The sequence below is a fragment of the Haliaeetus albicilla genome, chromosome 3 (assembly GCF_947461875.1).
Source record: "Haliaeetus albicilla chromosome 3, bHalAlb1.1, whole genome shotgun sequence".
NCBI lineage: Eukaryota > Metazoa > Chordata > Aves > Accipitriformes > Accipitridae > Haliaeetus > Haliaeetus albicilla.
Genome location: NC_091485.1, coordinates 33,159,428 through 33,175,252, shown reverse-complemented (window position 1 = coordinate 33,175,252; position 15,825 = coordinate 33,159,428). Strand labels below are relative to the sequence as shown.

Below are 15,825 nucleotides of genomic sequence, written 5' to 3'. Positions count from 1 at the left end.
CTCTCTTACACGGTTCTGTATACAGGACAAATGCCTGCTACCCCATTACTTCAACTTTATATACCTACCTTGTGCTTGCATTTACTATGATTGGCATACAGTCTGCAATCATGGCTTGCTTAGCGTGATCTTACAAATGTGTTTTGGATAGTTAGATAGGGTTTTGTTCTTGAATTTTTACTTGGTTTTACATTAAACAAATGAGGCTTGTTCTCTTTTCTATTTTTGTTGGCATTAGCTGAAATCAGTATTGCCAGTCATAAACATACTTTCTGTCTCAGGTATGAGTAACTAGCATGCAATTGAAGTCAGTGTATGAAACAATAGATTTTGTTTGAAGTACACTGAGTGTTTTTCAAGTTGAATGCAATATTGGAAGTGTAATTATCAAAGTTATTTCTTCACTAACTTCCTTGCCATAGTCCCCGGTAATTTTATGCTACTTTGTATAGGAAGAAAAATGTTGAAGGGTTCAACAGTCTGTGGTTTTCATTGGAGTGCTTTTTTGGTTTTGTTTTCCTTGGAATTAGCCAGCTGTAGCTCATCTAGGGCAGGCATCCACCAGCCCAGCAACACTTAGTCATCACCTCCCTGTCTGTGATTGGAAAATATGTGCCTTTTGGCTTTTTGTTACTTGCTTTTTTTTCTTCAGGACTTCAGTAATTCTGATTCCTTTTCTGTTGCAAAAATACGGGTGACTTACCTGGTTGGTCAGCTGTGAAGTTGATGTGGCCATCCCTTATCAGTTGTATTCAGTAGGAAGTAGGGAAAAGCATAGTGAATGGAAGAGAGAGGCAGAAGAAAGGCACTTGCCTAAACAAATGTGACATAGGGGTAGAAATTGTTTCCCAGCAGCAGGATCTTAAAACAGTGCCAGCAGTAGGTCCCAAGACTTGCCAGGTGCTAAAAGGTGACATATTTGTTGTATGCTTTCTTAAATTTACTTTAATAATCTGTTCACGCTTCTACTTCTCTTGCACAACTGTCAAAAGACCTCTTAATTTCTTGGACCGTGCCACAGGGTTTGTCAAGGTGGCTATCTACCCTTGTTTCATTTGCATATTGTATCATGTACTAAAATTTCAATTGTTCTTGAACATTAGTCTTACTGCCTTGCAGGTAATTTTTTTTGCTAGAGGGAAATTTCACTTAGTATGCCTTACTTTTCTTTCATTTTAGCTCCATGTGCTGTTAGGAATCTCCAGGACCTAGCTCGAATATATATCAGACGCACCCTTAGAAACTTCATAAATGAGGAGATGAAAGCCAAGGGTATTGCTCAGAAGGCTCCTCCAAAACGAAAACGCAGGAGATGTCGTAGACGCAGGATTAACACCTATGTGTTTGTTGGTAATCAGCTCATTCCTCAGCCTCTAGATAGTGAAGAAGATGAAAGAATGGAAGATGACAACAAAGAGGAAGAGGATAAAGATCACAGTGAGGCCTTGAAGCCAGAAGAGCCTCCTCGAAATCTGTTGAGAGAGAAGATTATGAGTCTACCATTACCTGAATCTTTAAAAGCATACTTGACCTATTACAGAGAGAAATAACTTGTTTTAAGTAGAAGTAATGCCTACTGATAGTTCCTTTATTCTTGAAAATGTAGCATTTATTAAAAAGTAGGTGGACAGATTATTATTAGTCTTTCATTGAGACTGAAGTACAGCGATAAATCATAACATGTCTCTATCTTGTCTTTGCTACAAGGAAGACTTGCATTCAACAGTAGAATCCCTTTTTAAAAATCTATTTTTCTTTAAATTTTGAAAATGCTGTTTTAACACTGATAGAAATATATATTCCATTATGCAGCACTAATCAATATTTTGCATGGTAAGTCTTTTTTGATCCCTAACAGATTTGTATTGATAAAAGGATGAGTGAAATTTTATATATGCTAAATAATTGTTAAACGTGTGCATCTGACTTGAGCAATTTGTCTGTATTTATTATTATTAGGGAAACATTTTAAACATGCAGACACTTATCCTCTAATGTCAGAATCAGACCCTTTTAAAGTTTATTTTACTATGGCTTTGTTGCAATCATTATTACTATGTTGGTATAGATGTATTCCAACAACACAAGTGCAATAAACGTATACAGACACTGAATGAGCTGGCTTTAATGAAATATGAAAATACAAGTTCTGAAATGTCAGATGACCCTGCTACTTCTGCATCTGTATCTTTTGCCAAAAGATCTTGAGAAAAGTAACAGCTTCTCTCAGAGCCTTAAAGAACCATCATATTGAATAAGAAGCAAAGCAATGCTTACTTCAGCTCTGCTTATATTTAACTCCATTCTACACTTTCAGTATTTCTAACTAGAAGCACTTCCTCATTTGTGGGAAGTTTAGGACAGTACACTTTGTTATTTCTACAGCTCACAGCATTGAGTCAAAATGTTTGGTAATACAAAATTGTAATTTAGATTTCAGTCATCTATATTTACTGCTTTTAAGTAGAGGTAGAATTTCAACAAAGTTTAGTTTGTATTGCTTATTGGGATAGCTATAATAGTAGAAGTTAGAATTTGTTCAGCAAATGCACTTTAGTAAGTGAATTTTATACTTAACATGCATCTCCAAGAAGGTAGACTTGTGCTGGCCTATATTTTGTTTCTGAGCATGGCTCTTAGCACAAATGCATCTTTTGGAAACCTAAGAGTAGCAGTGCAACTGTGGGGACCCACAATAGTGCTGATTTACATCATTCTACGATTTTTCCTCTTCTAGTTGTGAAGTTATTTGCGGTTCTCATTTTTAACTTTGTTTGCTTTTGCCATCATAATTTCTTCATTCTGTTGTAATATAACCATGAGGGAAAACACTGTTTATTAAGAACTTGGTATGATATGCATTAAAAGCCACAATCATTGGAAACGTATGCCTGTTGGACCCAGTGAAAAACATTCCTCTTGAAATATCCTGCACGATACATTTTATAATACTGGTAAGAATTTTTTTGTGTAATAATAAACCAAAATAATCACATCTTTCTAAAACAGTAAATGTTCCTAGTCCAAGTATTTATAACCAGCCAATATTCATATGGTCTAACAGTCCAATATTGACTTCAAAATACGTAAGCATTTTGCTGCATCTGAGGAGGAAGACAATACATAATGCCATGACACTGACTCTTTATGGTGCATTTCATGCTGTAGTCCCTGTTTTTTAAGGTACATCATAGTAATGTTTAAGTGGAACTTCATGAAGGCCTGTTGTACCAGCATGTGGAGTTACTTTCCGCAATATATTTACAGTTAAAGTAAACAAAACTATTTGAAATAAATATTTTTACTTTATTTTAAAAGCAGGAAAAACTAAGAAGAAATAGTTTTCCAAAATAATGATACTAATAAAGTAATTGTGATGCTTCAGCTGTAAAAATTGAACATAATCTTGTTTTAAATTGATTATTTTAGATGGGGTTTAAATAATCTGAAGTTTGAGATGTTTTTTTGTCTCTCCTTTTCTTGGAATCTACATCCATAAGCTCAAGAGTATGAGATTACTGAATATTACTTAAATACTTAAAGGACTTTATACAGGATGCTTTTGGAGAATAAATTCCTGCATTCTTTCACACCTGTATACTTGGAAAAAATGGACAGCGGATGACTTGTCATGATTCTTCAGTATGTAAGGTTTTTTTGGAGTCACTGAAAGAGAATGTTTCTTCTGTGTTTTATATGTGGATTTATTTTACACTCTTGAATTTATATTTACATAAATAAAAAGGTAGAAACGCAAAATTAATTAAAACTTAATTTTTGCCATCTCAGTTGATGATGGGGACATTGTTGCAATAAAATGGTTTTTTTTGTGTTTTCTTCTTGTTTGAATTTCTGTGTTTTCTATGCAAGTATTTTCAGTTATTTGGAAATTCACATACCAGTTTGTTCATAGTTAGGTCAGTAACTTCTTAATAAAGGCTATTCTTGAATTTCAGAAATAGAGTAATACACCTTCTTGCTCAATTTTTAATTTTTGCAAAGGTTGGAAGATGAGATGTTATTCATGACACAGGAAAGCTGTTTTGGGCCCAGCACTACTGTTGAAGTACTCATGTGGAGAGTTAGTTTCTTCTGGACTGCCCAGAAGCTATACTTAAGCTATATACTCAAGAACAGTTTCATCCTGGTTTTTTTTTGTTTTCCTAAATATTGAGATTGTTTTCACCCTCAACAGAGCAACTATCTGGGTCCAAATAAATAAGGAAAAGAACAGGTAAGAACAGCAAGGGAGTGAGTCACACTTCCTATGGAAACTCCCTCTTGGTGCAACAGTATATTATTACCAGTTAGAGGAGAAATGCAAGTTGGGTAAGGGTAGGCTGACCAGCAATACTGTAATTGTGGTCACTGTAAGGAAGGATGTGATGAATTGGAACTTCCAGTGATTTTTATCTTCTTTGGTCTGGTGGAAGACTTGAGACCAGTGCAGTCTTTTCAGAAGACCTAGAGTTCTTAATCCCATGTTGTTCAGGAAAAGCTAAACAGCTGCCTCCCAGTAACTTGGGAAATGGTTTTTCTTGAAATGAATCTGAACAGCTTCATTCAGCTGAGCACTGTCTCTTGCTTGTTGAGATGCTGGCAACTTAAGTCTATTTTCTTTTTTTTTTTTTTAAATCCTGTCATTTTTTTCTCTAAACTACTTTAAGTGCATCTTCACCTGTCAGTTTGAAAACAAATGGGGAATGTGATCAAATGTGCTATGTTCTGATTAAAGCTGTTTTAACTCATTAATCCAACTCTCAAGAGTGTCTCCTACTCATGTAATTGAGTAAAACAGAAGGTTTCTACCTTTGTGTGATTTACTAATCAATTATGGAAGATAAAGGAGTTGTGTGCTATGTTCTTACATGTGTCTACACAACTCCACCTTAATGAGCTCCTAATTATTTTGACATTTGAAGCGTGTATGAGGTCCTTTCCATAAACTTGTTTTGAGAAGGTCATTGGAGTGTAATGGGAGCAGTAAGGCTTTAAAGTTGTGTGTTTCTTGATATCCTTTAGTAAAATTAACTTCAGTAAAATCTAGATGCCTGGCTTGATAAATGTCTGCTTCCTTGGCTTCTGTCGCTTCACAGTGTACGTCTCAACTTGTTAAATTGCTCTGTTCAAGTAAAGCTGGCTTGTTTATCCACAGGCTTGCACCATGTTTCTGGTCAATATGGAACACTGATTTATTTGTGCTTTTTAACATGATGGTAACATTTTCTTTCTAGAGTCCTCTGATTGTCGTCCTTTGTATTCTGTGATGCTTTGAAGAGGTTTATCAGGGGAGCTAATGGAACTTACATCTCCCTGTTAAAGCTCTGTTCTCTGCTGCTGTGAACTAGGATTCTGTGTAATATCTTGCCAGGATATTCTGCAAAATACTTCCATGCTGGAGAGAAGTGAAAGCGCTACAGAAAGCACTGAATTGTTTTCTCTGCCTCTTCCTTCATGCGTTCACAAGCAGCCATAATGATTGTAGGCTGGAAGAAGAGAAAACGGGGCAAAAGTGTATCAGTACATGCTAAATGCTGTTTTGTCTTTTTATGAGTATTTCCTTGCTATTTTGGTAGTCTTTGTCCCGACGTAGATCTACAGGGGGTTTTGTGGATATACACTTTGGAGTCTTCTCTCGGGCATCCTTTTGAGTTCCTGCACCAGGATGTTGAGTTTGATCAGGTTTCTGTTTACTTTGTGAAGCCTAGTGGCTTCTATTCATGTCACATCTCTGAAAATTGGGCTATTTAAGTAAGGAAACTAACTAGTTCAGGAGCCTTACTTTAGACTTGCTTCTGAAATGGTGTTGGTAAATTGCAGATCCTTATTACAAATCTGTATGACAACCTGTATGTCCAAGATAGAGACGGTTTCCATCTTCTGATACAAACCACCGTGACTGAAGTGGCCATTTTTATACTGAAGCTTTCACCTGATTCCTAGTCAAGATCTGGAGGCTCACTAATCTGTACTTCCTAGAAGGGGATCGGTGGGGTTTTTTTCTTCGGAAGGTGTTGACACTCATTTTTTAGGCAGGGAGGTGGGGGGACACACACACATGCTCGCTCTTTCGCTGAGATCTGAACAGTCTAAGAATTGTGGTTAATCTAGACCTAAATATTTTAGAAAACAATGGTGCACTTACAGTACTTTTATATAGAGGAAAGAAAATGACAGTAATAACCACAGTAATACAATTAAAATTGTAGTACGTGCACTTCTTCGTTTTTGTTCCTCTTCTTGGAGTTATAATCAATCTCCCTTCATTTCCCCTGAGTGTTAAATCCACAGCTTGCAACTGCTCGAGAGGGTAACACAGTTCTGCGCCTGTGCAGTCCTTCATGGGAGGAATATTTTGTTGATGTTGCCGGTTCCTCTTGCTCTCTCAGGATCAGCTTGGGGGTCATTCGTATGTTGGATAATGTGCTTTGGCATCTTCACTGTTCTGTAGCTCCAGCTTGTATCCAATTTTTCTGTGTGATAATCTGCGTATGTTAGATACCATGTTTTGTTACCCTTAAGACCAGTTTTGTCAAACTTTGGGTCTGCTTTTTTTTTTTTTTTAACTGACCATTACAGAGGTGTGCACAGCTGTGGGATCTCCAGTACCAGCTGTGGGCCTCAGCTCTTGCCATCCCCTGCCAGTATTCACCTACGCTGCCTCCTGTGTTCCCACTTCTCAGGGCCTCTGCTTGCTTACCAGGGCTGCATTTTCTGCACTATGGCATTGTGTGAGAATGATAAATAGCTCGTTCTGCCACCAGTAATGGCTTGTTACTGTTATCTATATAAAACTAGGCTGGTACCACACTAAGATAAAGATGAGCAAAACCGATTACCTATAGACACCAGGTCAACTAGAGAGTCACTGAGTAAAAGCGACAGGCAGGTGAAGGAAAACTCGGATGTAGCCAGTCCAGAGGCCTTGCAAACTAGTACAAAGTGTATGGCCTGCTGTTGGCAATGTCAGTACCATATTGCAGGGTTACACAAAGGTGAAAACAAGCTTTCATGTCTCTACTTGACTAAGTGATCAAAAAGCATTTTTTTTTAGTGTTGGGCTGGGAGCAGGGATAAAGGAGGAATGAGAGGAGGGAAATTTATATAGGGGAAAGTGACTGGTAAATAAACAGTAGCAACAAGTCATTTTGTCTCCAAAAATGTGGCAAAAAGTTTTGATTCCCGTTTCAAAATCTTCAATTTCTGCCAGTTCCCTGGTCTGTACAATCAATGGTCTTTGTATGTTAGCTTGAAGGGAGATTTTGCTCTGTGTTTTAACCACTTTAAATGCCTGGTTTTAATATTTCTAACTTTAGTTTTTGTCCTGGCCTTCAGTTTGTGTCTCTGCTAAATGGTACAGTGCATATTTGTGCTGCAATCAGTAAGAGCAAACATACAGTGCACTGGTTTTGTACTGTTTGCTCCACATCTAACAAATTCTGTAACATTGGCTTTCAGTAATCTTAACAGTAGTGACCTTTTTAGATCAGCATCCTACAAAACTAAGCCTGTTATTTGTAGTCCTTTTTAGCTTGTTTTTTTCAAGGCTCAACGGGTTGGTTTTCTACAAAATAAAAAAAGTAGAACATACCTACAAAATGCTTTCTGACCTTGCTGAGGAATTGTATCAAAAAAATTGTGCATAATAAATTGCACCAAAAGAGGGCAGGATTGCCTTACAGGAAACTTAAAGGCTCTGTACTGACAACTGGTAGAAGAGACAAATATCTACATTGATGTTTTGATAATGAAAGATTTCTTTGAGTAACTTGCTTAGATACATATCTGGAGAATGGAGAATCATTCTCCAAGTCTTTTTATGATTTTTCCAAATTTCTGAAATTTCTGTTTTACGTGTATAGTATAATAGTTCTTTTCTGGGGTAATCTGAGACCTTTTCAGAGTTGCTGATGTGGATAAAGCCTTCCATTCATAGAAATTCAAGGTACCACACTGTAAAAGGATCTGTAAGAGCTTGACTAACTGTAGTTGGGCATTAGCTGTCTTCAGCTGCCAGAGTTGTTTTGGATTTTGTGCTAATGCTTACTTCAGACCATATATGAAGACTGGACATTTGGACATGTGAGGAAAGCACATCTGTGCAGAAAACGGCCGTGCATGACAACATCCATCCCTGTGCATGACTCTTACAGACCTATGTAATGCAGTAGGCAGCTACTGCTGTGCCTGCTGTACAGCGCTGCTGCTCGTCTCCTGAGCTGGAGAGCAGTGTGTGTGGCAGAGGCATTGGCTGGAAGGGAGGCCATAGTCATGAAACAAATATGCATTAAATGTTACGACTGTTGCACTAAAGCCTGGCCCCAGCAGGACAACGTTTCTCAGAGAAAGAGGTGTAAGTTGCGGGGAAGCGCCTTGCAGCACTGCTTGGTGGTCCACTGCTAAGGGCTCGGGCAAGAGTTTTGTCCGTTCCAGATCCTCTACCTATGCCACGAACAGATCCCAGTCCTACCTTTAGTGTTTGCAGCAGCAACCAAGCTAGCTGTCCAAGCTTCTGGATTATGCAAACTGGCAGTTTTGCAGTCCTGAGAGTTTATAGTCTCTGGCAGTTGCTGATTTACTTCTGAAAAGGGGGGAAAATATGAAATGGTGGCCAAAAAAGCAAGCGTCATATTTAAAGCATGAGACAAACAGATCTGTCATGCTGTTTCCACAGCATGCTCTCGACTGCCAATGATGCCGGTGCTGAGATGAGCATTGGCAACAATCTTACTAGGATGCAGTTTCAACTTCTCTTGAAAAACGGAACACATTTCTAAACTATTGTGATAGCAGAGGGAGGACATGAATGCTGAATGCTCAGAGGCCAGAGTGAGGTTTTGCATGGATGCAAATGTTGGCAGGCTTGTTAGCTTAAATAGCACAAGGTACACAGAGTGCTACTAAGCAGCTTTCAGACCACAGTTTGTATATGCTGAGATGTGGGATAGGGGTAACACAAGCTATCTTCCTATGAAAACCTAGTGCTTCATTCCACAGCTCCTCTTTTCTACTCTCAGACGCTCCCTAAAATAGGGATTGTGTGAATATGTTGTAGAAAGCAGTTACAGGATCATCATCTTAAGTACCTGCATGCAGTGACTTCTCCCATATCCAGAAACTGGGATTTTAGGTTTTCTTTAACCCTTACTAAATCTTTTTAATAGTGATGTGCATCTCAATGACTTTATCTCACTTCAGGAAATTTGGTTTAAAAACTAATCGGTCTATTTTTTTTTTCCCCTGAACACAAAAATATATTTCATTGTTTTTTTGGTGGAGAAGGGGGGGTAACTGATGTTTTGGGGAGCGATAGTGATGTGATACTAATTTGAGATTAATAATAAATTCTGATGTAACTGTTTTCCTGTAAACATAATATCTCATTTTATTGCTATTGAAATCATCATGCTAATGTCCTTTTCTCTGCAGTGGTGGTAGCAATTATGGTGAGACAAATTTAGTTCTGTCACAGTAACCTTGCTTTTTTTTATCCGCTACTGATCTTTCACCTTGTATCTAATCCATGGACTCCAGTGGTTGCTAATTGCAAGCCACTGTCTAAGATGCTGGGAGGAGAACATCATCCCTAGAAACTGATCACATGTGAAATGCTGAACACCAGTGGATACTGGAGTTATGAGATCCTTTTTGGGCAAATACAAACTTAAAAAAAAAATTGAAGGACTTGCAAATCATAGGCAAAGGTCCACAGAAGAGTTCAAGTGTCCAGCTGCCACTTGAGGCACCTAAAATAAAAGTTTGTATGTCCATAGGTTCTCAATTCAACCGCTACCTCCAATTCTCACCTGCCTGCCATGGGGTTTAATATAACTTAGTTGTCACTTAAGTCCCAACAGGGATCACAGAGCAAGTATTCCCCAGTTCATTTTGTCCTGAAAGCTCAAACCACTCCTGTTGAATTAGGCCTTGGACCTTGAAGCAGGTGAATGATGCTATTGTAAACAGCAAGAGATACTGATGCAAGTGCTCTCTCAAAACCAGGAAGACCAAGGTTTTCAATGAAAGTTCCCCTCTGACAGGTAAGAGATCTAACTTCCATGTTGGGAGAATTTACGGAAGTGAATGACAGCCATCTTTTCTCTCTTAGGCTTCAATAGTTGTGGCTGGTTGAATTAGTTCCCATGTCATCATGCTGACTGCTGTGAATCCCATGCTGTTTCCCACAAATTCTCTCAGATGTATGGTGGACAGGTAGGAGGATACCAGGTCTTGCTTAATCTATTTAACCCTTCTGTGGAAAAAAAGCCGTACCACAGAGCAAAATGTATATTTGTTTGCATGAGCTTTATGTTGGGTTCAAATCCTTTTTTTTTTTTTCTTCCAGATATGATAGCTTTTGTAAGTCAATTGCTTTTAATGATGCAGCTTTGCTTTGCTGTGAAGATGCTTGGAGATTTCAGAATCGATATTAAAAAAAAGGAGATTGAAAAGGCTATTGAAAGTGTTTGTCTGGTCACAAACAAGAATGGCAAAAATGCCAACTATGCTTTTCGACAATTTTTAAAGCTCTGTGTCAAAGCAATTTCCTAATTAGTGCTTGGGGATATGGCTAAGAACAGACAATAAAATCATTAATGAAAATAGCTGAACAATAAGCTTTTCACTGTATTGTTCTCTGACATACTAGAAATAAATATTCTAGAAACTTTATCTCTTTAAACAGAATATAAATTTCTGCCTTGGATTTTTCCTGTAACAGTGTGCTAGCAGTTGCAAATATAACTCTAATGTATTTTGATAAAGAGCAGTAGTCTACTCAGGAGTAACTGAAAAAGATGAAATCCTTATTCCATTCAAGTCAATAGGGATTCTGCTATTGCGTCCAATAAATACTGGATTTCACTGTTGTGAAAAAATTTCCTGTCTCTGAAGAGTTTATAGTATAAGACAAAGAAGAGGTGAAGTATGTAGGAAAAGAATGCAGTATGCAAGAAGTGTGTAACCAGTTTCATGTCACATTAGTTCTTACGTTTTATTTTCTCATAAAAGAATTTGTTCAAATTTAAAGCAAGGCCCCTTCTGGTGTGAAATATGTGAATTGGAGCTTTCATGGGAGCATGAAGGTTTCGCTAGGATATGAGCTGAGGAGATGAAGCAGAAAGTGAGGAGGAAGAAAGCTGGAAGGTGAGAGGGAACTGTGAGTAACTGACACAAAGGATGGACCTGGTTTGCTCTGGGATTATACTAGTAGGAGGGGGAGTGGGACCAATGAACAGCAACTAAAGAGAAGATGCAAAATGGCGTTGATAGTATTGCTTGGAAGAGCAAGACGCTGATTTTTGGACCCCACATGGGAAGCTCCTGAGGTTTTGTAAGCTTCTGAAGCCCCAGTGGGACCTGTTGGCTCTGGTAGGTGGTGGTTGGGCTGCTATGGTACAGCCTTGCTTGACTTATGACCTAGTCTGACTAAAAGGGCTACCAATTAATTCTCCCAGATTTGTCCAAATAACTCCGAGGATGGCCAGAAAGTTTATTCAGGTGCTCATAACATTTCACTGAGACAAGTCCTTACATCTTGAGCGGGCTGGTCTTGTTCACATTGAAACCCCTCGATTCTGCAAATTTCGTTTCTCCAACGCTTTCAGGGTCCAATCTAAGATGTATGTAAGGCCTCAAAGAAAAAAACGACTAAACAATAGCCCACTGAATGCATGTGATATGCCCCTTGCACTTCTGTGCTAGATCAGAGTGTTTGAAAATCCTCTTTGTCTTTTGAATGTGCTAACTTTTGAGCTGTAGATTATTCTGTGTGGAAGATGGAAAGGAAAGGTGATTCTTCTGAGTCTCTTCAGCTGAAATTATTTTAATTTACATAGAATAATTCAGTAAGCATTAGGTCAGAGACAACTAAAAAATGATGGTTTTGGTGGGTAGGGTCCTCACTGGGGAGAAGGGACCTGAATTTCAACCTGCAATCCAATGTGTATTTAAATATTTTATTTTAAGCACCCTCATAAGGAACAAACTAAATCCAGAAAAAGCCAGGTAGGGTTTTTTATCCAAAAAGGGGAGAACAAGTGATAGAGAGACAAGAGTTTGGCTGAGACATCTCTAAAGAGAGTTTTCAGAAGGGAGGAAGGGACATGGAGATGGAAGGGAGAGGAGCGGAAAGTGGTGGGAACTGGGCAGGGGCAGAGCCACAAACATGGACACAGTTCTGACTGGAAACAGGTAAAAGGTAGCAGATATGCAGAGATTGGGGCTTGGGGGGGGGGGGCTGTGTCTGCCCCCAAAAAGGGAGAGGGATGAACTCACTGGCAGTCACTAAGTGCTGATTCGGGCACCAGCTCCTGCTCCCTGCAGGGTCTGGCCAGCCCTTCCCCAGCCGGGTCTTGTGCTGATGGGAGATGGGGTGGTCATGGTGTTTCCTTCAAGGGAGCAGAGAAAATATTAGAAATCTGTTCCTGTAGTAATTCAGCTGCTGAGGAAAGGAAGAGCTGGCATTCACACTTTTTTTCATGAGAAAGGAGCAGGACAGGCATCCATCAGGTGAATGCTCAGCCCTTTCAGTCTCAATGAAGATAAATGGTAGGACTCAATGAAAATACCCTGTTCCTAAAACTGTTAAATTTCAGACTCGCCTTCCAATCCTGCCTTTTTGTCAGCATTTCCTTTTAGCTGAATACTATCCCTGGCCTTGGCGGTTCTCCTGTCGCCAGCCTTGATTTTGGGGCCTCACAAGCACAGAGGGAGGGAGAGTGCTTAATGCAGGGTACCAGGCATAACTTTAAGTCTGCAGTTAAACAAGGGGCTGACTGGAGGGAGGGAGAGGGCCGCTGTGGAGTATCTCTTTGGTATGGGGCCCAACAGGAGTTTCTGAATAAATATACATGCTCTACACTGTGGTCCAAAGGAACAATATTAATTTCCTCTAAAGATGCCAGTTTATTTTCATAAAAATGCAAAGCTATAAACAAAGAGCCTGTCTCCAAAATTTTTTTGAAGTGTTGCCTGGCAATAGGAGCACTTACGCCCTGTAGGCAACACGTCCAGAAGTTAGGGAATATTACACAATGTTAATGTTAAAGCTGTGAGATCTAAGCTGTTTAGTGGATCTAGCCACAAATTTCCAATTGTGCCAGCAGATCTGAGGAAACAGCCTTTCTTAGTAAGAGGGATGCAGGAAATCTGGGGGGAATTGGAGGCTCCTTCAGTGGTCTGTTGGTGACTGTACATGTCAGTAGCCCATGCCTCAGTTTATCCCTCAGGAAAATATGCTTTGTGTCACTGAACGCCTTTGGCAAACGCTTTTACAAGAAGGACTACTTCACTATAAGAAGCACTTTGTTGTTTAAATGAGACCTCACGCAGCTGGGCCTAGATCCTGGCACAGGACAAACCAAGTCAGCGAGCTGCTTTCCTCCTAGTTTCTCTGGATGGGGAAGGAATGGGGAAAGATAGCAGTGAAAGACGCAAGAAGGAGCAAGAGCAAAAGAGAGGGGGTTTGCCTCCCCAGGCTGCAGAGAATGTGATGTAGCTTTCAGACTCTGCACCTAGATAGCTTCTTGCTGGTCGCAGTCTGAGATTGATACTATCTCCAAGGAATTTCGGAAGCAGACTGCGTTTGGCAGCTCTCCTCTTGCAAGACAGTTTGTCATGAGCAACATATGCCCCCTTTCCCTGTAGGCACATGCACAGCTGAGTTGTCCAGACTGGCTTTCATTACTTTTCAGGTGAGGAGAAGCTCTTCCTCTGCCTCATCTTTCCCTTTGAAAAGTCTCTGCGCCTGCCCAGAGACTGTCCAGAAACTGTCCCAGTGCATGAGCAGAACCTCAAAATATTTGAATTTCTGGAGATACTGAAAGTCAAAGTGTGGCAGCTCCCAAGTGCCTAGTGCTGGCAGGACCTCTGAGCAGAATAGAAGGTGGCAGCAGCAGGGCAGAAAATTGTCTGCTTAAATGAGAAGTGCTTATCTCTCACACCGTGTGGCTGCATGACACGGTGCACAGGTGCCCTGGCTGAATAAAAAAGCTGCTGGATACTGTGGTAATATTAACAGTTGGAAATGTCTTCATGCACATGGACGCTGAAGCATATTGGATGGCAGACTTGAGGCCACACAGTGCGATTGCTGGTGGAGGAAGCTGATGTGCATTTGAAGGTTTGGGCTTTGCTGGTTCTCCTTGCTGCTAAGCCAGGATACCTTTTTCTCTGCTCAAGAGATAAGCCTCCCACACTGTAGTTTTTAGAGCAAACTTCACTACACAGCCAGTAATGGCAGATGTTTTTCAGCTTGATTACTTCTACTGTCATTTAGTTAAGGTTCCCACATGTAATTTTTGCTCTCCTTATGTTTGTACATCAGGAGGGGATGCTTGGAAATGCTTGTTTTGTGGGAGTGTAATATGAACAAGGAATACTGGATAATGATTATAGCAGCATGGGATTATCAAATGACTCTTATTTCAGATTATGTGCTTGTAAGTGATTAAGTTTTTGAGGCTGCAACCTCCTTGTGAGGTGTTTAAAATCAAAATTAGTTTGATTGTAACTGATTAAAGCTACTGTGGGCAAACACGCTCTGTTTGCCTGTCCAATTGTCTGTGTGTGGACGGAGTCAGGAGTTGTGCTAGTTTGCCTTCAGAAAAGAGTTACGACAGTGTTAGGAACTTTGTAATCATTGGTTTTGTCTTTATAGCCTCAATAGTGACCTGCCTGATGCTTTCTTGGAGCCTGGGAAGCAAGTGGCAGTTTATTAAATGGGAGAACAATGGATGGCTGGAAATTACAGGGGAATGAAAGAACTTTGGGTTGGATTTGATCACAATTGAATTAATCTTCTCAAATACAATGTGTTACCTGAAGGTGCTAAGCAGTAAGTTTTATAGCCGCAACACTGTGTGTTGTTCCTTCAAATTCTCTTTCCTGAAGCTCAGATCAATAAAAACTTCACCCTAGCTAACCCCCTTATTTCTCTTAAAGAAAAAAAGAGCAATTTACAGTCACAGCACCTACCTACAGCTGAATGCTGGAGGCCTTAACCTTCTTTAAGAAGTTAAGTCATCTGTGGATTATATTGGAATTAATTGATGAATTACAACCAGATTATCAAAAACATTGCTATTGTTGTTTCTACTGCTTGAGTCACAAATCATTCACGAAGGGCCCACGTGTCAAGCTCGTTGCACAGTCCATGCACCAGTTTACAGTCTGAGGTCAGATCCTGCCTATTGCTCCTCCACGAGGGAGCCTCTGTTGTGGAAGGCAGTGAGGTCCCACGTAAATGCTGCCAGTTTCCTGAGTGGCATGGCTTGCCCAGTCAGAGCCAGGAACCTGGTTAGATGCTGCCCACAGCTGAAAGAAATGTGGAAACGTGTAGTAGAGAGGGTGGAATAGCACTGGGAAGACATTGTATATGCAGTATAGAAGAGAGCGAACGAAAAGTCTGTAGAGAAAATCATTGAAACATCGCTTTTCTTCAATGGATGCCTATGAGGTTTTTCTTTGTCAAAAGTTGTGTCATTTGGGAGGGGACCAGTCTCCTCTAGGCTGCTGCACATGAGGAATCCACCATCTACTGTAATAATCATCCCTGTTGCATACCTTCCACAAGAAGGATCGTGTATTTATCTTGGTAATTTTCTTTATCATTGGTGCTGTTCAATTAATCAGTGTTTTGCACAGCACTAATATGGGATTTTAAAAGAGAATTATGACCACGTGCTCCATAGAAGGTAGAATAGGCATAGAAAATTAAAACCTCTAGGAGCAGAGAGATTTATTTCAAAGTATTTAAATTATTTTAATGGTAACAAAGGTTTGCAATGTATTATAAGCAATGCCTTGAACTCCCACAGTGTACCA

At 39.7% G+C, this 15,825-nt stretch overlaps 1 protein-coding gene across 4 annotated transcripts in view; it reads left to right on the top strand.

Annotated features, from left to right (window-relative positions):
• Nucleotides 1–3,831, top strand: part of PCMTD1 (protein-L-isoaspartate (D-aspartate) O-methyltransferase domain containing 1) — a 45,895-nt gene extending 42,064 nt beyond the window's left edge. For all 4 annotated transcript variants that reach the window (XM_069779325.1, XM_069779322.1, XM_069779323.1 and 1 more), the window contains one exon: nucleotides 1,180–3,831. In XM_069779325.1, coding sequence (XP_069635426.1) covers nucleotides 1,180–1,550 — 371 coding nt within the window. In that variant the 3' untranslated portion in view covers nucleotides 1,551–3,831. The remainder of the gene's footprint in view (nucleotides 1–1,179) is intronic.
• The last annotated feature ends 11,994 nt before the right edge of the window (nucleotides 3,832–15,825 follow it).